The sequence below is a fragment of the Heliconius melpomene genome, chromosome 7 (genome assembly GCF_056956725.1).
Source record: "Heliconius melpomene rosina isolate 202511_hmr_F chromosome 7, ASM5695672v1, whole genome shotgun sequence".
NCBI lineage: Eukaryota > Metazoa > Arthropoda > Insecta > Lepidoptera > Nymphalidae > Heliconius > Heliconius melpomene.
This window is the reverse complement of record NC_140395.1, coordinates 13,440,498-13,464,978: the sequence shown is the minus strand read 5'-3', so window position 1 is coordinate 13,464,978 and position 24,481 is coordinate 13,440,498. Positions and strand designations below refer to the sequence as shown.

Here is a 24,481-nt window from a genome sequence, read left to right as displayed (position 1 = left end):
TGATTTTTAACTTCTGTAACTCAACACTGCAATTTGTCTAAACAAACGGACAAAACGATAATAATAATAGAAAAACTATTCTCAATCAGAATGGAATCAACAACCATCGTAGTAGAGTAAATAGAATAGAGTAGTAGAGCAGTAATGTAATATTTTCAAAAATATAAATTTCTTTAAGAAACTAAATATATTTTTAACGTTATAATATAAAAATTTGATATACGAATTTTGTTTGATATGCAAAAAATAAAAGGGTTTTTTTATTTTCTTTTTATTTATTTAATAGTAAGAAAATTAATCGCTAATATAAACTATTCCATTTCCTTATTTCAAGTATTTGAAGTATTATAAACAACTTAACTTAGTCGACGGCGGCAATGACGTTTGCGGACATCGTATTGTTAATCCTGATAAGGACTCGTATTTGAATTAAACACGTGTCTTATATATAAAATTATGTACATATAATATACATATGTTGAATAATTACGATTTAGGAAGTACATATAGAGACCAAGCAACGACAATAATGAGCAAAAAGTATAGTGCTAAAAGACTCTCCGCTCTCCTATCAAATGTTGAGTTATGTGAATAAAATCATATGTCAGTTATTTTAGTTTTTTGTGGATATTTTTCTACTGTACTAAGACTGTAATTTTATATATAAAAAGTAGCAATGATATTTAATTGAAGTTAATATTTACTAATAAATTATCTGTTATAAATTCAGTTAAAGTCTTAAGTGAGGTCTTTAGTATCGAAATATATATAAGAAATTACGACTGACATACAACGCACTGACGAAACTACCGGACTTTCAAATCAGATATTTTTCATGTTAGTAAGTTAAAAAGTATAGGGGAGCACTGAGAAATAATTTCTCGAAGTTCCTGCGGGTACGGGAAAAAAACTTTATTTTCTATTCCAAGAGGCTGTATTTAATTGTAAGAACAATGTAAACTTTTAAAATAAACAATATACCTAACGCATCTTTGATTGTAATTACCAACATTAGTACAACAAAGTGAAACAAATTAATTCATAATAGAATAAATAAACTAACAATATCCACTATTTAGAAGCAATAAGGAAATAATAAATAATGTTTCAAGGTTAGTTAGCAAGATATCACGAAGTATGCAGAAATTATATGTATATCGCATCGTCTTCATATTTTAATTTTATTATTATTTTACAAAGAATAGGGGTTGAAATCTATCTTATGATAGTTTAGATACAATAAATTAAAGAGAAAGCTAAGCTAAGCTTGATTGATAATAATAAAACTTTAAAGATTTAAAATTACAGTTGAGTGAAAATTTTAACTGGACCTAAATAAACTTGATATCATAAAAACTTTTAATCAAAACTTTCAAATACTACAAAATTGACGTATTTTTTAGTAACAAAAATTGTGTTGACTTCGCATTCTACATACAAAGTTTATAGAAAGTATCTGAACAGAAGCCGACGTGACGCGACGTGACGGAATTGAAATGTATCGAGATGGATGTCAATTGAAAAATGATATAGAGCAAATAGAGGTTTTAAAGGCATCGATGTTGTCCCAAATCAATTATAACAGAGTAAAATACACACTCTTACATTTAAGGAATTCAAGTGAAAATTTATTTATCATGTACCAGAAAAAGTAAGAAAACAAAAAAGTGTTTCCACTATTTAAAACACTCCTACGTGTGATCATTCCATAATGTATGCATTGTAGTTCCGTTTAAAGCGATTCTCGTCGTATGTGAGTATAAGGAAACATTTGTCCAAACAGATAAACAAACTATTAAAATCGATTTCGATCTCGCGTAGGTACTGTATTTGTGAGGCAAAAGTATACGTGTACCTAAGACATAAATAAACCTAACATTAGTACCTACCGTACAGCATAACGTCATCTATACGAGTATATTACATTTTTAATTTTTTTATAGATTTTTTGCTAATAGTTTTTTGAAAGGCCCTAAATCAATTTTTATAAAATTTTTTGTAACATCTGAAGTACGATCTACTAAACCAAAAAAAAATCATCAAAATCGGTTCACGTAACAAACATTCAATTGAATTGAGCCTTTTTTGAAGTCGGTTAAAAATACTCTCATTGTTTAGCAAATGTTGATTTCCTAATGTAAAATCTGTTCTTACTATTAGTTTACGACAATACACCTCAGTGATCGGTCGTCTAGACTTATAGCGCCACTACAATTAAAAAAACTTTAAGTCGACTTTTAAGTTAGGTTTTTAGTGTGTAATGTTTAAGTCCGTTTAAACTTTTTTTAACTTAAACTTAAATTACGAGTTTTAATATTATTTTTGATTTGATCGTTTAATTCAAATGCGTCGACACGTTTATAGTATGAACTGTTCTGACGAGGAAGAATGTGATTGTGCTGTCAGGGACTATCAAAATTTAAGGCGTGTGTCTAAAATGTTGTTGTTTAGTAAACCGGTAAGTGTATAAAAAATAAGCACGTGCGTGTGTCGAGTTTCTTAAGACTAGGTTCCCAGGTTCCCTTTACCTATCCTGCTATGTAACATACCGGGTGAACCTATAAAACAGAAAAAAACATAGGAACAATCCTTTCTCCAATTTCCGTTAAAAATCATAATATTGGTGGAACCTAACAACGTATTTTGCCGACCAAATAAAAAAAACATTTTAAATAATCGAACCCACATCTACCGTCTCTATATTGCCACATTTGTGCATTTCAGATTTGTAAAGAATACAAATCTGTTGCTGTGTACGAACACACTGCTAGTTGTTTGGATTTTGTGAAAACAAAAGAGGACTAATTGTATTCAAGAACTGTATTGTCATCAATGCACGTAGTAAACAAGTCGTGCAGTATCTTTAAGATAATACGATGAGAACCAGGTTCAAATCCTTTATCTAAGTAAGAAATTGAAAAAAATGTGAATATTGATTTAGTATTGGTGAAAACATTATTAAATTCCTTATGATAATAAATTAATAATATATAGTTCGTTAATATACTATAATAAAAGTTATAGAGCTTTTACCATATAAGGTTTCAAAACTTAAAATATATATTTTTTAACCAGACAGAGCAATTCAAGAGTTGAGCTGAGCTTCATTCAGCCAATCTTTTTCACATTCTGCTGCGTTGAATGTCTAGCAAAGCAGAGAAATAAAAATATAATGAAGTTTGATTCACACTATAGTGGTTCATACTATTTTTCGGTTAAGTTTCGTAAAATCACGCATAATAATTTATCTTAAAAGAATATGAAATCGGATCGATAACGAATCGTAACCGATACGAGGGCCTCAACACTTGAAATTTATTATCACATTTAAAATCTAGTTTCGAACAGTTTTCGTAAACTGTAAATAATATCAGAATAGTGTGCTACAGAGTACATACAAGTAAGTACTCGTATGTTTGTCCATTAGACCTATCCTCCTAAACAAACTATGATATCTTTCAAAATACGTTACACAAGCAATGCTTTAAAGTAATTGTATTGAATTGCAAATCAAACTTGATGTTCAACAAAGAGGGCTCTAGTGACAAGTCACGTTTTATCAATAATTATTTTAGTTCATTCACGTGCCAATAACTAAATTTACACTAATATTATAATAAGAGTTATGATTGTTTTGTATGTATGTTTGTAATGTTAAAATTGACAAAGATCTTAACCAATTTTAGAAATGACTTCATCTGCGTTTTATTTTAATTTTAAAAAAGACAATATTGGAGATATTGAAGGAAATCATGTAAAATCGTGAGGGCCCCGGGGGGTATATATACAAGTTAATGACAGTGGTCGAGGCGAAAGAGGTATGCAGGAGCAGCAGCGTTTGGCGCTCTGTTCTCTCTGAATACCCCGCTAGGGATACAACGTGAAGCTAGATTAGATTACAAATTACATAAGTAAAAACAAATTTAAACGTCAGATTTACACAAAAAGTTTCGTCAGTTTTCAGCTTCACGCTGCGTCCCGGAGAAGCGAAGCAGAGCGATCGTGGAAACCTACTATTAAAACACTCGTTCCTCACTTTCCTCTGAATTATGAAGGCATTGCATATTGAACGGCGAAACTCAACGCCGCAATTCCATGCCGAACTTTATTTAAATTGTGTAAATATCGCGAAAATGAAAAATCTTATTAAGTAGAGCCTAATATATAAAATACTTATAGAGCAAGCTAATCCTAGACTCGCTATGTAGAAGGTCAGATCAAGGCTAACTTTCACTAAACTGTACAACAAAAAAGATCTAGACATAAATCATTTGACAATATCTATGACAAAATACCGGTACTAGGATCATATTATTCTTATAAATTGTGGCTTAGTTGTGACATGACTGTTCTGGCCTGAAATTTGATTTGGACATTTTTTTATGTTTAATAAATTTTTGACAGTTTTCTCTTTAGTTTTGACGCTATAGGTATTTTAAGTTATAGCAAGATAGGAAGAATTAACTTTCTCCCGAAATTCGAGACTTAACTTTTCACTGATATCACTTATCTCAGGTCCTTATTTAATAAATGGTGAACAGAGTGATTTGATTCTACCTCCTCTTTAAAAAAATGATATATATGAAATTAGGGTAGTAGGTACCAACTATTTAATACTTAATTAAGTCGAGCGAACTTGCCTAAACATGTAAATGAATTGGTATAATTAACAGCTGCTTTGTGGTGCTAGGGAATTAATTAACATTAACAGATCTAAATTTATAAATACAAATATACTATTAGGCCGTCGTGACGGATGTGGCTTCCACTTGGAGGAAAGAATAGTTTTTATTTTCTCACTCCAGTAACTAGGCAAAGCCCGACGTTTAGTTCCGCCGGTATCTCGAAAATTGACTATAAAGTGCGGAACTGAGTATGTAACATTAGGTTCCTTCTGTCTTCGTTAGTATATGGGGGATTCTGAGTGAAGTTAAAAAAAGGATCGTATATAAAAAAACAAAGTGATTTGATTTCAACTTCAAACAAAAAAAAATGAAACCTGTAACAACATTGATAGTATATAACTCTATTATAGCAACATGTACATTACATTGCATCTATATAATTCATTCATTGTCTCTCAGTGCAATTGAAGTAACCATTAAACTTATTGACATCATTTAAACTTCTACTAATTCAATAAATTCAATAAAAAATATATTTAATAGAGAAGAATTAAAAACTCTTCTCTATTAAATATATTTTTTTGTTTATTTAATACTTTTCCATAGCTCCTTGTATTTCCTTTATATGTCTGAGCTGGAAGAGTAAATTTAATGGTAGTAAAGAATTGAAATGAACCAAAAGCCACCGCATATGCAAACATATATCACCCACTGCACTACATTGACTAAACTTCTTTATTATCATAATATGTACCTATTTATACTAATATTCTAAGCGTTTTGAGTTTAAATACAATTCGAAGTAACTAACACTATGCTCTATAAAAAACTATGTAAAATTAATAGATTATTTCTTTGATTATTATTTATAACTCAACTAGTAATCGAATCTCAACTCACAATTAAGAAAATTTCAAATAAATATTATAAAATATAACAAAAACTTTACATTACTGTGCCAGTGTCGGTGTTATTCAACCGGTGCCATTTCCTGAGATGTTGCTAAACGACTTTAGTGTAGTGGTGTAGTGAAAGAGCAGAGATGCTATAAGTGTACTAAAAAATAATATTATATATATAAAGTAGTATACTGATACTTTAATTTACCAGTTCATTTTCCAATTTAAAATTGCATTATTCGTAAGTTTTTGCATTATATATTTCTATTTATTACCTTTCTCTTAAGCAAACTTTTTTGCAACCAAGTTCATCGAGATATACTGTACATCCTATACACACATATGTAGATATTAAGACACATTTATTACCTTCATCCTGTATCCCGCACACAACAAGACGGATAGAGGGACGGACTGGGAACCTAGTGTTTTGACACTCTGTTCCCCACTTTCCAATGTATTCTAGAGGCACTGCGTGTTGAGTGAAGGAACTGAAAGCCGCGCTTTGTTCGATGCCAGAGCGAAGAAATGAAAGTATGCATTAAATATTTCAATTTCTCGAATGGGAATCGAATCCACAACCTGTCGCGCTTTCAGTCTATTGAATATCTCCTAGATTTGTAGCCATAATTTTAAAATACCTACTAAACACAACATTAATTGAAACATAAATACGGGTATCATATTTAATCACATCTGTCAAGCGGGATACATCAAATAAAGTGGGGTCATGAGAAGTAATATATAAACATATAAACGTTATACCACAACCAGTTATAACCAGTTTGTGAATTAAACTAATTAAAAGACGATTAAGCTCTATTAGTTAGACGTTTTCAGTTGCATGCGAATTAACGTGAATTGTTAAACAAATGTATGCACATTGATTAGAATAAATTATCAAATTAAAGTTGGTAGTGGGAAGCCACCTGACTGTACTGGGGAGACTTTTAATTTAATTTATTTTTTATTTTTATTTTGGTTTTATTTTTCTTTTGGGTTTTTAATTCGCTAACTGATAGATAGTTCTTAGTTTGAATACAAAAAGAGAATTTTTTTTATTTATAATTATAAACAGTCAAGTGGAACACTGTCTTAAATCTCACAACGCATGTTTACGCACAAATATGATGTCGCAAAAGTTACCTGCATAAAGAAGTATTTGACTGACTTCGACTTATATGCAGCATTTGTTTATATATAGTACCGTAATATTTGAGGCCTTTACCAGCGAGTGACTGTTAACGCCTAAATTTAAAAAAGGTTATGGATTAGTTTCTCACTCGGCGGTATGAAATATTGAGTATTTTTAAGTGTCTAAATAAGAAACGGAGTAATACAAAATATATGTTATGTAGAGAACAGAGAACTAATTTAATCATCACTAGGTTCTCTTTTTTTATTAGCGCAATTTTTAATTTACAATTAGCTATACACATTTTTTGTACATGTTTAATCATCTTTAGTTCTTATTATTATAATGTTATATATTGTAATATCTTTACAAGTCTCTCTCCTAAAAGCGAAATAAATACAAATAATGATACAAGGAGTGACGCATATCTGTGATCTTTGTGATTTAATAGAATTTGTCTGTAGCCTTATCTGATTGTTAAATATTACACATTACTACATCTCAGAATGACGAACGCTGTGACGACAGGTTTTTATTGCACGCTTAAGGACTAGAGAAAAATTGCAGCTTCACGCTGATTACCATAGAACTGGGATATATTGTAGAAGTAATACTTTTTTCCCTTTAAGTCCGAATTTGAGACATAACGAGTAAAATGGCGGATCTCAATACCATTTGTTGCCTAGCCAAAACGGGAAAATAAAGATAATTTTGGTCACTAGAATATCTATTTTTCTTAAATTTAGGAAATTTTATAATATCCCTTTCGATTAGAATAATTATACAAAATATATTAAAGTAAAATACTTTGCCAACAGTTCCACTCCGTAACGGAGAAAAGATCGCAAAACAACGACTGCGGTGAGAACAGTATGAAAATAGTGACCGAAAAAAAAATAGAAGATGACGCTTCAGAGTCCTCCGGCGGAGAAAATGTTGATATAGAAGGTAATTTCCACAACTTTTTATTTAAAAGTTTTAAAAATCTTGATATATGCATTTAGAAACATTAAAATTGCTATAAAACTTCATAGTAATATTTTTGCGCTTAGGACTATATAGTAAAATTTTAGATAAAATCTTCAATGAATCTTAAATAATACTTTAGCTATCTAAGCAATTGAGCTATTCGTTGATATCTTGATATTTCTAAATTTCTATGTTTGCAATAAAAAAATAAACTAATTGTTGGAAAGACGCAACTCCACAGTTCCGTTACTCAACAAGCTTTGTTTTGGAAATTCGAGGGAAAATGGAGAATGGAGTGTCTTAGCACTAGGGTTTCCTTTACTTATTCCGTTACATGTGGAATATAACGTGAAATTGTAAGAGCGGAACCACGGAAATTCGGTGGAAAGAGTGTCCTGGTTCTTTCGCCCTACCCTGCTACATAGAAAGCTAAAATATGAAGTTTAAGGTAAACTAACAACTTTGTCAGATTAGTAAAGAAATATTTACACGGTATAATAAATATGCAATCCTTATCATAGTAGGTTCATACATATGTATGTAGTGTTGACTGAAGAACAATGGTAGTCTACAATGTTTGATACTCGTATTTACGGTTCATTGTAACAAAAAGAATTTAACGAGATTTTAACCCACAATGCTATAAGTTACACTCAATCTAGATATTTTGTATGTAGATATTTTTATATTAAGATTCAAATTAATCATATCACAAAAAAACGATCATCTTAGAAAACATGATGTTAAGAACATTGGTTCCTTATTTTCCATATTATAAAAAACCTACAATAGGTAAGTAATATTTGGAAAATTAAACTAAAAACTAATTTAATTATTTACAAAAATTAGACGAAATTGAGATATTCTAAAATGTAAAATCCAATAAAGCTAAAAATCACACAAAAACAATAATTTACTGTTTTAAACCAGTTTTCTTTGCGAACGCAAATAGATCTTACATAAGTACCTGCCTAATTAATTCTTCGAATATATTTGCAGAGTTGTATGCTGTAGTTGTATATTAGTTCTTGTATGTAGTTATTATTTTTTTCTGGTTAACAAAATTATTAACAAGATTAATCTAGTATGAGGTATTTATATATTTTTTATTTGAATTAATATTTTTTTTATAGTAGGGTAGGCAAAGGAAGCCTAGTGTTAAAATCTTTCTTTCCGCTTGAAATTCGAAACACCGCGTGTTGAGTAAGTAGGTATAGAGCTAAACAAATCTTACTAGAAAATGAAAATAATTCATGCCTTCGAGCATCGAAGCCACAACCATCGCGTTTACAGTTAAATAGAATAAATAAAAAAGATATGTACTTATCGAATGTAAAACTTACTGAAAATCACACCTCTATGTAATGTCATATCTATATAAATAGGTAATAAAACATCATCTAAGAATTTTGCAATTTTCGCGCGTATTCTTTGTTCTCAATTTGTTCCGTGTATCTTACTCATGATATTTATCTATGTGATATCATAATGTGATGACACTATTATTACAAACTATAGAACCAGGAAATATTTAGTTCAAAAAATAATTATTATTACTTTGAGATTGTCGCGGCCGTCATGGCGCAGCGGCACTGCAGGTTATAAATGTGACATTTGTGGGTTTGATTCGCACTCCGAGAAATAAATTAATCCCCGCTCAGGTAATACAGACGAAGAGTGATAAATTCTGTCACTAAACACGTAATACCTCGTAAATTAGATAATCTGTAGGGATCGGAGTGTCTTAACACTAAATGAAGCTAAAAAACTTTCTTCTTTTTTTTTGAGTTACATCATCTTTATTTAAAGGTGCGATTTGTATGACGAAACAGTATTTAGCACGAACATTCTACTGTAGTGCAATTCTTTTGAAATTGCCGACCATATGTACAGTTAAGTTATAATGATGTCATTTCAAATGATTGAAATTTCATATGAATTTTTATGACGCAGCAGGAAAAAAATTCGCTTAACGCTTTTAACCACATGGAAGAGTACACATAGAGTTAAGACATTTCGTGCCCTCTTAATTCGAGACATTGTGTGTTGAGTTGTGGAACGCAACGCCGCACCAGGCAGGCATTCTTCCAAGACATTCTTAGAATTTGTAATTGAAAATTATGTATTGAACGACCGGTAATCGAACTCAAAACCATTATGTTCACGGTGAAACGTACCACTGCGCCATGAAGGCCTCTATGAACATGTCATGTTCTCAAAATAATACATCATCATACGAACGTAATAAAGTAAATTGCAAGATGTTTGTAAGAATGGCACTTTAAACAGCCTAAATTTAGGTTGTAAAGCCAGGCCAGCCAAGGTTGCAAAGCTACGCGCTTAGCATGTCAAAAGGCCTTGCTTGTCAATGTCGTTCATAGACTTTATACTTTATAGTAATAGAGATTTTTTTATTGTTTCACGCTGTATCATGCACATAGCAGCATAGGTTAAGGGGGACCTGGGAATCCAGTAGTAAGACACTCATGCTCAAAGAGTGAAGCATTTTTTTAACTTAAAAAAATAACAAAGTAAGTATGTATGTATGAAGGTCCTTCTGAAGCCGAGTGAAGTCACGGAAATATGCTAGTCACTTATATGGGTCATAATCAGAAAAGTGGACATTTTCGAATTCGTAACGTAACTGATAAGTAACAACACTGATAAAGTTTGTTACGAAACTGATGACATAAGGCATTATACACAACAAAATAACGATATTATATGAATAAAACTATTGTTTTTTTTATTTAATGAGACACAGATCAAAATTTTAAAGGTTCAATCGTTGAATTAACAGATTATAAATGTAAGAAGAAAACATAACAAAGTGAGAATATTAACAATATAATAATGCTAGTTCGTAACGTAATAAAGTTATATTTCTAGTTAGAGATCACAAAGTTAATGATAAAATTAAATTCACTTTAAAATATATCAAAATTTGAGTCGTTATCATTGGAATTAAGTTTAATTCTTTGTAAGTGTTTATTCCGCATATCTTCATATTTAATAGGATTGGTCTTTTTAAGACGTTCTCTATATCTAAAAAAAAAAGCATTTGTTTCAGCATTTGACCTATGTCAAATGCTGAAACAAATGCTTTTTATATGAGCTTACGCTTACTGAAAATACAAAAATATATATCAAAAAATAATAATCACAAAATCACAACTAATTTCAGAAAGAATAAAAATAAATTTTAACTAAATCGGTTCAGCTGTTTCTGAGATTAGCGTGCACAAACACATAGACAAACAAGCAAACAAGCAAAAAAACTTAAAAATCATTATTTTTGGTTACTTTACGTTATGAAAAGTCACTAATAGTTTTTTTCATATGCCAGCAATTTTTTTTTCTTATATACATATCTTCCATATACAAGCACCGGTTCGATAAAATTTTATTATAAACATATATAAGAAAACATTGGTACCGCAATTGTGAACTAGGCTTCATATTTTCTCAGTTTCGTTACGTAACGAAATATAACGAAATTGAGAATGAAGTCTGAGAAATTCTAACTTTTTTAAATATTTGCTCATAAGCCACGTGTTGCATGTGCAAGCACTGACGTTCTTTTTTGAGATTTTGTAAAAAGAAGCAAATAACATAAACAAGAAAACCAAATTATAGAATACTTACCAAAATAAAAGCCGTTTATAACCCTGAGATGTAATTTTACGCATTCCCTTTAAAACATTTGAACCCCTCTACTGCTGCGAGAACACTACTGGTTGTAGCTACGACAGCATTGACTTTTAGAATAATGGTGCCACAATAAAAACTAATATTAAATACCATCCAAAATAATTGCGTTCATATTTTAATTGTACGTTACTAGCCCTGAGTAACAAAAAGACAATATTTTGGGACAAATTTAGTTAATTAATATATATTATTTATTAAATAATGTATCAATAAAAGTAGTTCTATTTAATATTATGCATAAAGTAAAGTAATATAAACATATCTGAAATCAAATAAAACCATAAATATTCGTAACAAACCAATTTTTAAAAAGTAAAGTGGTGAATGGGACACGAAAAATTGTATGGAAGCATTTTGAAAAGTTTTTTGCAACTAACAACAAATACTATTAAAAGCCTTAATACATTTAAAATATTACAAAAATCTTTAAGTTAATAAGTAAATTTATCTTAAATGGCAAAATATTTAAATTATCTTTAAAATTGTATTTTTAAAACGCATTCAAAGTAGCGGGACAAGAAAAGACACAAAATGTGCACTTTTTCTGATTATGACCCATATACGATACAATCAAATCTTTACATCATCGTTTCTTATTCAATGATTCGTTACAGTTTCTATTTTCTCAATAAGTAAAAACTTTAATGAAAAAGTAAAGCAAAAAATCATTATATTACATTTATCTGCGAGTATTTTACTTGGAATTGTTAAGAAATTTCTCATAAAGGTAAAAAAAATCTTTTAATTTACTTTTTTAAACTATACCGTGGTACCTATAATATTTTTTTTTGCTTTATCTTGATATCGCAACAGGGTAGGATCTTATCCAAGGATATTCGTTTTCACTCAAACTCGAAAAATTGTGTGTTGAGTTGTGGAACCTAACACCGACGTGGTTATAATATTATTTTAAAATGGATTGCTTTTTAGCTTCGCTGTAGGCAAAGAGAACTTGGGGACCTAGCGTTAAGCCACCTCTTTATTAAGGCACTTCCGATCCCCACTTTCCGGCGAATTTTGGAAGCATTGCATGTTGAACGGCGGAACTCATCGCCGCGCTTTGCCTCATTACCAGAGCGAAAAATTGAAAATATTAAATATTTTATTTCTTCGAGTGGGAGTGGAACACACAACCCGTCGCGTTTACAGCCACACACTTGTTCCCCCGCGCCACGACAGATCTCTAAGTAACTTCTATTCACTAACATAAAATGAAAAATACGTAATAATTTTTAACCAACTATAATTAAGTAATTAAAGCGTTGTTTATACGTAACGCACAATTTACATTACAATCGAGCTAAGTACCTCCACTTATATAAGTATTGCTGTAACCATACTACTTTTGTACTACAAATTACCATTATTTAAATGTATTGAAGTAAAAAATGTTCTGTAATATTCAAATAGGTTGCTTGGACTTTCTAGATTCATCTCTAGGGTTCCGTACCCAAAAGTTAAACGAGGCTCTATTACTAAGATTCCTTTGTCCAATCAAGGGTCACATATAAAAAAAACAAAAGAAAATAAATATTTAAATAGGCTCCTATATACAACAAACATGATATTTTTGCCCATTTTATACATAACTAGCGGACGCGCGCAGCTTCGCTTGCGTATCTAAGGGTGAATTCTAATAACCCATGAAACATATGTTCAATGAAACATTTTTAAGAGTCTAAATTTCAAATTTTATAAAAATCGATGGCGATTTAAAGATTTTTCCATACAAACTTTCCGCCCCTTATTTGCACCCTTAGGGGTTGAATTCTAGAAAACCATGAAACATATGTTCAATTAAATATTTTTAAGAGTCTAAATATCAAATTTTATGAAAATCGGTGGCGATTTAAGAATTTTCCCATACAAACTTTCAACCCCTTATTTGCACCCTTAGGGAGAGAATTCTAGAAAACGATGAAACACGTGTTCAATTAAATACTTTTAAAAATCTAAATTTCAAATTTTATAAAAATCGGTGCCGATTTAAATTTTTTTCCATACAAACTTTGAACCCCTATTTCACCCCTTTAGGATTAAAATTTTACAAAATCCCTTCTTAGTGGATGTCCAGATTACGAAAGCAAACTTTTGTCCAAATTTAACGTTTCTACGCACAGCGGTTACGGCTGTGCGTGCGTCTTACCTCAGTCAGTGAGGACAAGTCCTTTTATATATATAGACTAGCGGCCCGCTCGCGGTTTCACCCGCGTGAACTATGTTATTATTAATTTCTGTCTCCATGGCTACGTCCTAGTGACGTCTATGCAAAATTTGTGACTTCTAGCATTTGTAGTAACGAAGTTCCATACAAACTTTCGACCCCAAAAACAACCCCTTAGAAATCGAATATTGCAAATTCCCGTCTTAGCGAGCACCTACGTCCTATAAGTGACTCCTATGCAAAATTTGAGATTCCTAGCACTTGTAGTTTGTGAGATTTCGTGATGAGTGAGTGACCTTTCGATTTTATACTCGTAAATATATAGAAGATAGAACGGAACCATACGAGTTTGACTCGTACTTGGCCGTTTTTTTATTACATATCATAACTTTACTATAAAAGTAGAGGTAATCGTATCACAGAAGAAAAACGTGTGAATCTCCACTTGAAGCAAGAATTTTCCATTTCTCCTTTCTTTAGTACAAAGCGCGGCGTTGAGTTCCGCCACTAAATACGCAATATCTCGAATTCACGTCGGGGAACGGGGGTCTTGACAATATATTATCTCTAGTTTCGGGCTCGATTCCCACTCGAGGGATGGATAATTATTGTCGCTCAGATAATAAGACGAAGCGCGGTATTTAGTTACGCCATCCACGCATAACTGGATGGAGAGTAGGGTTCGGAGTGTATTATCACCAGGGACGTATTTGAGTGCAAATGCACGTAAATGGACATAGCATTATAAAAACAAAGCTATCTACCGCCACTAGTATTATCAAAAAGATAAGGAAAATAATGAGGTCCTCGACTTTAATTATAAATATTGAATCTGTAACTGTTTGTTTGCATTTACATTATTTTAAAACGTATGTGTTTTATAAATCTTTACTGTGAGGCCAGTCGTGGCGCAGCAGCTTAAGCGTATAACTAAAAAACGCAGCAGGTTGTGGGTTGCATTCCCATTCAAAGTAATGGATTATTTAATAATTTCATTTTCTCGCTCTGGTTACGGGATTTACGCGAGTAAACCTGAGTTTTTCGTGCACAGACCGTAACCAGACATTTGTCTAGCACAACCGAAGGAAATCCCAAAAGATTAAAATCCCTATTTATTAAGTGCGTTACAGTGTGTATAAATTCATTGACTAATTTTACACGAATACAATCAAATAATATTAAATTCGTATAGTAAGCGGGTGAAGCCGCGCTGGGGCTGCTAAGTTTATAATAAATGAACATAGTATATTAAAGGCCGTATTTGCAATGAGACAACGTATGACTGCAACCATGAAAGCTTTGGATACTATCTTCACTGGGTAATGAATATATTTAAATTATTTTCATTTCTTTGCTCTGAACGTAGCGCGGCGTTGAGTTCCGCCACTCAACACGCATTGTCCCATCTAACGGACCATCTTAACACTTGGTTCCCTCTGCGGAAAAGAAACTCAAAGAATATATATTTGTCGTCTTAACAAATATCGTACATTAAGATGCATCTCTACGTAACTCAGCTCTATGAAACAGGTTATACTAACCTCGAAACCTTTCACAGTTATGTCACAATCGTAATTCGAGTTGTAGGCAGTAAGCGAGTAGCAAACCACCGACTGTTTCGACATTGAACTTTGTTTTTGATTTATTATTTTTTTAGATATCTTTAAAATGTAGGGGGAATTTACAGTGATATGTGACTGACCTTATCTTTTTGGTTCTTTTAGCGATAATTTAGTGGCTACAACGCGCGGTTGAGTTAAGCGCACCGTTTCTCTTCGTCTAAATACTTCGCTTCGTCTAAATACACTATTTAGGGTAAGGAGGTTAACCAGAGAGACCTAGGAATCTAGAGTTAAGAAACTCTATTACTCAAATGGACTAACTCAAAGACCGTAAATAGGCTTGATCATCGCAATTGAAATTAAATATATTAATTATTTTTACTTATGACGTTTAAAATATAGAATAAGAATAAGAAAGTCTTCACAACAATCTTGATTCAAGGATTTTTTACAATAAAAAAGGTACTGGAATATTTTGTTTGTGTTTGTAATAAAGAATGTAGAACTTTTTGTAAAATAAATTTTCCTTATACATGTACTTGTACAAATTAAAAAATTAAAATAGATTACTTTATCGTTTTCCAATAAACGAGTATGTAACAACGTCATAATATTAACACAATAAAAATCCCGTTCCGGGGAATTTTAAATGTTGTTATTGTTAATAATAAAACATATATTTTTTTACTAGACGCTAGACCTTGACTCAAGTAAAAAGATTAAACGCGGTGCTGAGTTCCGTCACTAAACATTCAATAACTCGAAATTTGGGCCGTAATAATATGGGATTGTTGTGAAACCACTAGGTTTCACTCCACTCCACATAATAAGGATAAGTAGAGGCATAGAAAAAATAGAGTTGAATTACTCCATTCTCCATCGACTCGCCAAAAAACATCGACAAAAATAAAAATTTACAGCAAAAACTAATCAAAACAATTTTATTACAGATAAATCTCTACCAATAGTAGAGCCACCATTAGAGACACCCGCAGAGGCTCACTCTGCTCAATGTTCCTGTCCAAACTGCGATGAAGTACTGTCTAGGTTTTCAGAATGCAGCATTTGCTTGGAACCTTTACAGGTAAATATTAGTTTTATAAAAGTTATTTGAAAAACAGGAGTGTCTTATCTCTAGGTTCTCTGCCTAGCTTATAAAGCTAAAAAACTATTGGTATAAATAAAAAAAATATGTTATAAAGAACAGAATACAGTACTGTGAATATATAATTCATGAAAAGGCTCTAGATATAGAATTTACAATTAAATAATCAACGCGTGTATAAAGGTATATATGTAAATCAAATGACAATAACAATCAAGCGTCATAAAATATCAAACTATTCATAAAAGCATTTATGTTTACGTAAAACAGTAGTTAAATCAAATAGTCAATGCAAATGAGGCGTTTTATACGTTTGTCAGCTATTGTGAGATTTGTAACAACTTTTACATAAGTACATATAAATCTTGATATATTTCCATGCAGGGGCACAACCGTGCCACTTGAAACGCGACAGGTTGTGGGTTCGATTACTCGAGTAAATTATATATTTAATATTTTCATTTCCTTGCTCTGGTAATGAGGACAAAAGGCGGTTTTGAGTCCCGCCACTCAACATGCAATGCCCGCAGAATTCTACGAAAAATGCAAGCGGAAGTATGTTAAAAATAAATAAATATAAATCTAATTTAACATTTAAGTCAATATATGAGTATCCTATATCTTATAAAACAAAGTCGCTTTTCGTGTCTGTCTGAACTTTCTAACTCTTCTTCTTCTAAACCACCCAACGGATTTTTATGCGGTTTTCACCATTAGGTCGAGTATTTCTCAGGGAAGGTTTATATATAGTTTATTATATGTACATTCCTATGTAAATTAACATAAATATGATAAATGTGTCTAAAGTCCTACCCGTTGAGACACTTTCGCGCATGCGCTGCATTAATGGTAAGTACTACATGAAAATAATGTACTGGAGTATTGTTCCTCTTAATAAGATCTACAAAAAAGTCCGCGAGAGCATATTTTTATCTTTTAAGGATAACGTGTAGTGATCATATTTCTGTCTAAAAATAGTAATTTCAATATATTTTTTATTGTGAGGGATATTTTTCCATAATGGTATTAATCCTTATCCTTTAAAATACTTTATTAATTTTCTACGTTAAACGAAGATAAAATTTGCTTTTTACACTATTTCGAAATTGCGAATAGTTTTAGAGAAAAACGCATTTAATTGTTGACACATCCCGCCGTTGACACATTAGCTATGTTTCACTCATTCCTTACTCTCAGCATATAAATAAGTATATTAGTTACGTTGGCCATTTAATGTAGATCAAAACTGTCTTTTACTGTTTTTTCATTTGAATAAGTACTTTAGAAGTTGTTACAATATCAAAACATCCTTGCTGCGAAACGCGCCCCACGACGTTTTGCTTATACAATCGCGTCATGAGCAGTTATCGGTGGTTCAGTGGTAGAATGCTCGCCTGCCACGCGGGCAGCCCGGGTTCGATTCCCGGCCAATGCATTCTATTTAATTTTCCTCACAGGCAGCCACGTAGTGCTTGCTTTTCATCAGGGACAGAATACCCTCTTCAGCATTAACCACAAGCTCGAAAAAAAAACCCGCCCGCTATAGAGGCATAGCAACGAAGATTTAGATGCGTTTGCACGTATTGGATAATTGGAGTTGAAAGTATTATTTCAGCGGGATATATTTGGTTTCATATTTTTTGTAGTTGTTATTAGTAGGTAGGCTTTTGTTTATAATTTCTTCCGTTTATAAATAGTCATTTAACTATCTAAAAATAGTCATTTAAATATATTTTAATAAGTACTTGAAAAGATTAGTAGCACAGATTTAAAATTACGGTACCTACTAAATAATCCTTGCCGAGTAAAACAATTGGAAAATCCTTATTGAAACTACGAAAATGCGGGTTGCATTAGAGTTTAATTAATTTTCACATTATCTTAAGTGCTTTGCAAACATACATTACATGAATAATCCAGTAGTAAAAGCGGGCGAAGCCGCAAGGGGGTCGCTAGTATGTATATAAAACTCTTCCGTTACTAGTGACTAGAAAGTTGAATGTCGCTTGTATATAAGGTAGGTTAGGGAGTATAGGGGAGCACTAAAACAAGTTTTCTAGAAATTCCTACAGGAACGGTAAATAGACGGGATTTTCCGTTTTACGTCTTAAAATTAACGAAAACAAAGTTGCTGATGACGGCTAGTTCACACATATAATATACAAATACATACGTTGTGATGCATTTTATATGTGACATATTTCTATTATGTAAAATATGGCCTACGTCTGTTAAAGAACTTGCGAGTATCATTTGTACTTTTTAGAATAATTGAAGGGGACTTGGACAGATCACAATGCTATTTATACGTTTTTTAGAAAAAAAATTAGTTGTCTAAATGTAGAATAATTAAGTGAAAATTTTAAAATTTCAGGAGAATTTCAGGATTTTTTTATTTTTTCGCTTTGGCACCAAAGCAAAATTCTGGAGTTGAGTTCCGTCACTCAACACACAATGCTTCCAAAAATTCTGAGATGCAATCACCGTTCCCATTTAAAAGCTATTCTATTGCGCCATGATGGCCTCCTTATATGAAAGAATGGTTTAATTAATCTTAATAATTTCATGTATAGGTTAAATACAGTCCATATAAATGTTTTACCATCATTTTTTTATGAATAAAACTGGAACAAACCCACGACCTTCGATAAATCTTACTAACTGTTTAAGTTTTTATATGAAAGTTATTTATAAATGCTATTTATTAATTTAAATATCAATAAATACCCAATGCACACAATAAAAAAAAATATGTTAAGCAATTTCCGCAATAAAAATGTTTTATTTTTATATTCGATTTATGCGATGTCTTTTTGTATCATTTAAAATGCACAGCCGCGAAAAGAGCACTGGTGACAAAAACGACATAATTAAAATATTAATAAAATATAATAATAATAGGTAGTAGCGAGGCCAGCCGTAACGAAGTGGCACAAGAGTGTGACTCTAAGCACGACGGTTGCGGGTTCGATCAAACTCGGGGTATGAATTATTACTTATTAAAATATAAATTATCGCGATTACAATTAGTTGTGTTGCCGCTGAGCCACTATAGCCTTCATACATTTTAAAAATCATAATTTTGTTTTAAATACCTTTTAAATCAATTTAAAAAATAATTTGATACTTCTATAAATAACGTAATAAAATAATTTTTAAATAATAAAATATGGTTAATGTTAGTAATTTTTGTCATTATTATGAAGCCGTCGAACTTCCTGAAGTTAAATTATGTATGATAATGGAGACGATGCGTCTGGAATAAGCACGTTACTTGAATCCATAAATATTATTATTTGTTTATCGAAACTCTATAAGTTAAAATAAAAATAGCAAGCTTAACAAACAATATTTTGTTATTTCTGAAAAATATTAAATTTTTGTTGTTTATAGAGTGTGGCGGAACTTAGCTCCGAACTTTGCATGCCTTATTGATTCAAATTCATCCCCTTGAGTAGAAATAAAACACCATCGATGTTACTGTCGAATAAAAAATATTTTGAAAAATAGTAAATACTGTTACGTTATTCTGTTCTCCGCTCTAAATGAATGGAGTCAAAAATTATGCTGTAACCAATCAGAAAGCGAGACAGAGCGCGGCGTTGGAGTCCGCCACTGAAGAATATTTGAACGGAAAATGGCAAACGGAGCGTTTTAACACTTGGTTAGGTCTTTTCAACCCAACATCTTACCTGTTCCATATTTGGGGTAACGAGAAACAATAAAAACTTTCCTTATCCATTTAACTAATATTACTATTCTTAGCACACTACAGGAAAGAAACCTATCACTAATTTCTCTACTTTAAATTATAAAAAGCTCGATATTACGTACAAGTTCAAATTCATTTCATACAAGTCCTAACTGCCGTTAATATTGCGGCGTAAAGTTATTAAGTTATTCGAAGTTGAAATATTGCACACACCTTGGCGTTTATTAAGTTTCAAAGAGTAATAAACGGAAATAATAATTTTGTCAACGTATGTATTATTATTATTAAAATAAACTTTTAAAATTAGGTCAGTGTTGTGATGTCTGTGAACTTAGCAGAGCATTGTCCAGCAGATCAAAAAAAAATGGAGTTCTCTTCGCATGCACCTGAGTTCTATAGTTCCTGATAGGTTTTATAAATAGTTCTGTCGTTTTTACCCCTGAAAAAGTTATGTAAAAAAATGATCTGCTAACTTCCCTTAGCAGATCATTTTTTTGCAAATAAAAATCGGGGCGAGATCTGCACTCATAGGGATGAATAAAATAGTTCCTGATAATTTTTAATAATAGTTCTGTTAATTTCACGAAGAAAAAAATTTTTAAACAGAAAAAAAGAACGTTCGTTTCGAAAATAGTTCGAAAGGTAAAGTAATTTTTAAAATTAATAAAATGATACTCAGACGCAAGAACTCTTTATTTTACAATAAAATATAAGTAGTTCTACGATATTTAGCCTGAAAGAAAACCAGAACTCTGAAAAAACTGCCAGCAGAGCATAGTTGATTGTATGAAATATTGAAAAATGTCCATTTCAACTCTTCATATGTAAAAGTACTAAATAATTTATTTCTGAATGTGCTCAAACACGAGAACTCTTGTATTTCTAACAGAATATGAGTTGTTCTATTATACAAAGCCAATTACAAAACTAGAACTCCTGTAAAAATGCCAGCAGAGCATAGTTGAAGATTGAATTTGTTGAAAAATATCAAATTAACTTGTTGCGACGAAAAATATTTTTTAAAAATATTAATATCATTCTCAAAAGCGAGAACTCTTTATTTTACTATAGAATATAGGTAGTTCTACGATATTTAGCCTGAATAAAAACCAGAACTCAAAAAAAACTGCCAGCAGAGCATAGTTGATTGTATGAAATGTAGAAAAATGACAATTTTAACTCTACATATGTTAAAGTACTAAATATTTTTTTTTGAAAGCGTTCAGACACGGGAACTCTTGGATTTCTAACAGAATATGAGTTATTCTATTATACAAAGTCAATTACAAAACTAAAACTCCTGTAAAAATGCCAGCAGAGCATAGTTGAAGATTGAATTTGTTGAAAAATATCAAATTAATTTGTTGAGATGCAAAAATATTTTTTAAAAATATTAATATCTTGCTCAGAAGCGAGAACTCTTCATTTTTCAACATAATACAGGTAGTTCTACGATATTTAGCCTAAAAGAAAACCAGAACTCTGAAAAAACTGCCAGCAGAGCATAGTTGATTGTATGAAATATTGAAAAATGTCCATTTCAACTCTTCATATGTAAAAGTACTAAATAATTTATTTCTGAATGTGCTCAAACACGAGAACTCTTGTATTTCTAACAGAATATGAGTTGTTCTATAATAAAAAGCCAATTACAAAACTATAACTCCTGTAAAAATGCCAGCAGAGCATAGTAGAAAATTCGATTTGTTGAAAAATATCAAATTAACTTGTTGCGAAGAAAAATATTTTTTAAAAATATGAATATCTTGCTCAGAAGCAAGAACTCTTCACTTTTCAACATAATACAGGTAGTTCTACGATATTTAGCCTAAAAGAAAACCAGAACTCTGAAAAAACTGCCAGCAGAGCATAGTTGATTGTATGAAATATTGAAAAATTACCATTTCAACTCTTCATATGTAAAAGTACTAAATAATTTATTTCTGAATGTGCTCAAACACGAGAACTCTTGTATTTCTAACAGAATATGAGTTGTTCTATAATAAAAAGCCAATTACAAAACTATAACTCCTGTAAAAATGCCAGCAGAGCATAGTAGAAAATTCGATTTGTTGAAAAATATCAAATTAACTTGTTGCGAAGAAAAATATTTTTTAAAAATATGAATATCTTGCTCAGAAGCAAGAACTCTTCATTTTTCAACATAATACAGGTAGTTCTACGATATTTAGCCTAAAAGAAAACCAGAACTCTGAAAAAACTGCCAGCAGAGCATAGTTGATTGTATGAAATATTGAAAATGTCCATTTCAACTCTTCATATGTAAAAGTACTAAATAATTTATTTCTGAATGTGCTCAAACACGAGAACTCTTGTATTTCTAACAGAATATGAGTTGTTCTATAATAAAAAGCCAATTACAAAACTATAACTCCTGTAAAAATGCCAGCAGAGCATAGTAGAAAATTCGATTTGTTGAAAAATATCAAATTAACTTGTTGCGAAGAAAAATATTTTTTAAAAATATGAATATCTTGCTCAGAAGCAAGAACTCTTCATTTTTTAACATAATACAGGTAGTTCTACGATATTTAGCCTAAAAGAAAACCAGAACTCTGAAAAAACTGCCAGCAGAGCATAGTTGATTGTATGAAATATTGAAAATGTCCATTTCAACTCTTCATATGTAAAAGTACTAAATAATTTATTTCTGAATGTGCTCAAACACGAGAACTCTTGTATTTCTAACAGAATATGAGTTGTTCTATTATAAAAAGCCAATTACAAAACTATAACTCCTGTAAAAATACCAGCAGAGCATAGTAGAAAATTCGATTTGTTGAAAAATATCAAATTAACTTGTTGCGAAGAAAAATATTTTTTAAAAATATGAATATCTTGCTCAGAAGCAAGAACTCTTCATTTTTCAACATAATACAGGTAGTTCTACGATATTTAGCCTAAAAGAAAACCAGAACTCTGAAAAAACTGCCAGCAGAGCATAGTTGATTGTATGAAATGTAGAAAAATGACAATTTTAACTCTACATATGTTAAAGTACTAAATATTTTTTTTTGAAAGTGTTCAGACACGGGAACTCTTGGATTTCTAACAGAATTTGAGTTATTCTATTATACAAAGCCAATTACAAAACTAGAACTCCTGTAAAAATGCCAGCAGAGCATAGTTGAAGATTGAATTTGTTGAAAAATATCAAATTAATTTGTTGAGATGCAAAAATATTTTTTAAAAATATAAATATCATTCTCAAAAGCGAGAACTCTTTATTTTACTATAGAATATAGGTAGTTCTACGATATTTAGCCTGAATGAAAACCAGAACTCTGAAAAAACTGCCAGCAGAGCATAGTTGATTGTATGAAATATTGAAAAATGTCCATTTCAACTCTTCATATGTAAAAGTACTAAATAATTTATTTCTGAATGTGCTCAAACACGAGAACTCTTGTATTTCTAAAAGAATATGAGTTGTTCTATTATAAAAAACCAATTACAAAACTAGAACTCCTGTAAAAATGCCAGCAGAGCATAGTTGAAAATTGGATTTCTTGAAAAATATCAAATTAACATGTTGCGACGAAAAATATGTTTTAAAAATATTAATATCTAGCTCAGAAGCGAGAACTTTTCATTTTTCAATAGAATATAAGTAGTTCTATGATATTTAGCCTGAAAGAAAACTAGAACTCTGAAAAAACTGCCAGCAGAGCATAGTTGATTGTATGAAATATTGAAAAATGTCCATTTCAACTCTTCGTACGTAAAAGTACTGAATAATTTTCTATTTTAATGTGCTCAGACTCGGGAACTCTTTGATTTCTACTAGAATATGAGTAGTTCTATTATAAAAAGCCAACAATTAAACAAGAACTCCTGTAAAAATGCCAGCAGAGCATACCTGAATATTCAATTTGTTGAAAAATATCAAATTTCTTATCTGAAACGCAGAAATATTTTTTTAAAATATTAAAATCGTGCTCAGAAGCGAGAAGTCTTCATTTTTCAATAGAATACAAATAGTTCTATGATATTTAGCCTGCAACAAATACAGAACTCTGAAAAAAATATTTACTACTTGTACATATGAATAGTTGAATTTGTCATCTTTCTACATTTCACATGTTCAACTATGCTCTGCTGGCAGTTTTTTCAGAGTTCTGGTTTTCTTTCAGGCTAAATATCGTAGAAAGACTTATATTCTATTGAAAAATGAAGAGTTCTCGCTTCTGAGCAAGATATTAATATTTTTAAAAAATATTTTTCTTCGCTACAAATTAACTTGATATTTTTCGACAAATTGAATATTAAGGTATGCTATGCTGGCATTTTTACAGGAGTTCTAGTTTTGTAATTGGCTTTTTATAATAGAAATTTTCATATTCTGTTAGAAATTAAAGAGTTCCCGAGTCTGAGCACATTAAAATAGAAAATTATTCAGTACTTTTACATATGAAGAGTTGAAATGGACATTTTTCAATATTTCATACAATCAACTATGCTCTGCTGGCAGTTTTTTCAGAGTTCTGGTTTTCATTCAGGCTAAATATCGTAGAACTACCTATATTCTATAGTAAAATAAAGAGTTCTCGCTTTTGAGAATGATATTTATATTTTTAA

At 31.0% G+C, this 24,481-nt stretch overlaps 2 protein-coding genes across 4 annotated transcripts in view; one reads left to right on the top strand and one right to left on the bottom strand.

The window, feature by feature from the left end:
- The window catches only part of Ac76E (adenylate cyclase type 2 Ac76E), a 146,206-nt gene that overhangs the window by 49,444 nt on the left and 72,281 nt on the right, over window positions 1-24,481 (bottom strand). The gene's annotated exons all lie outside the window — the stretch shown is intronic.
- The window catches only part of LOC146537940 (uncharacterized), a 46,511-nt gene that overhangs the window by 14,396 nt on the left and 7,634 nt on the right, over window positions 1-24,481 (top strand). The window contains exons 1-3 of one of the 2 annotated variants that reach the window (XM_085188075.1): window positions 2,261-2,458; window positions 7,478-7,607; window positions 16,016-16,149. In XM_085188075.1, the coding sequence (XP_085044201.1) occupies window positions 2,345-2,458; window positions 7,478-7,607; window positions 16,016-16,149 (378 nt within the window). In that variant the 5' untranslated portion in view covers window positions 2,261-2,344. Of the gene's footprint in view, window positions 1-2,260; window positions 2,459-7,477; window positions 7,608-16,015; window positions 16,150-24,481 lie in introns of those variants that run through there. The other variant, XM_085188076.1, reaches the window with a different exon arrangement.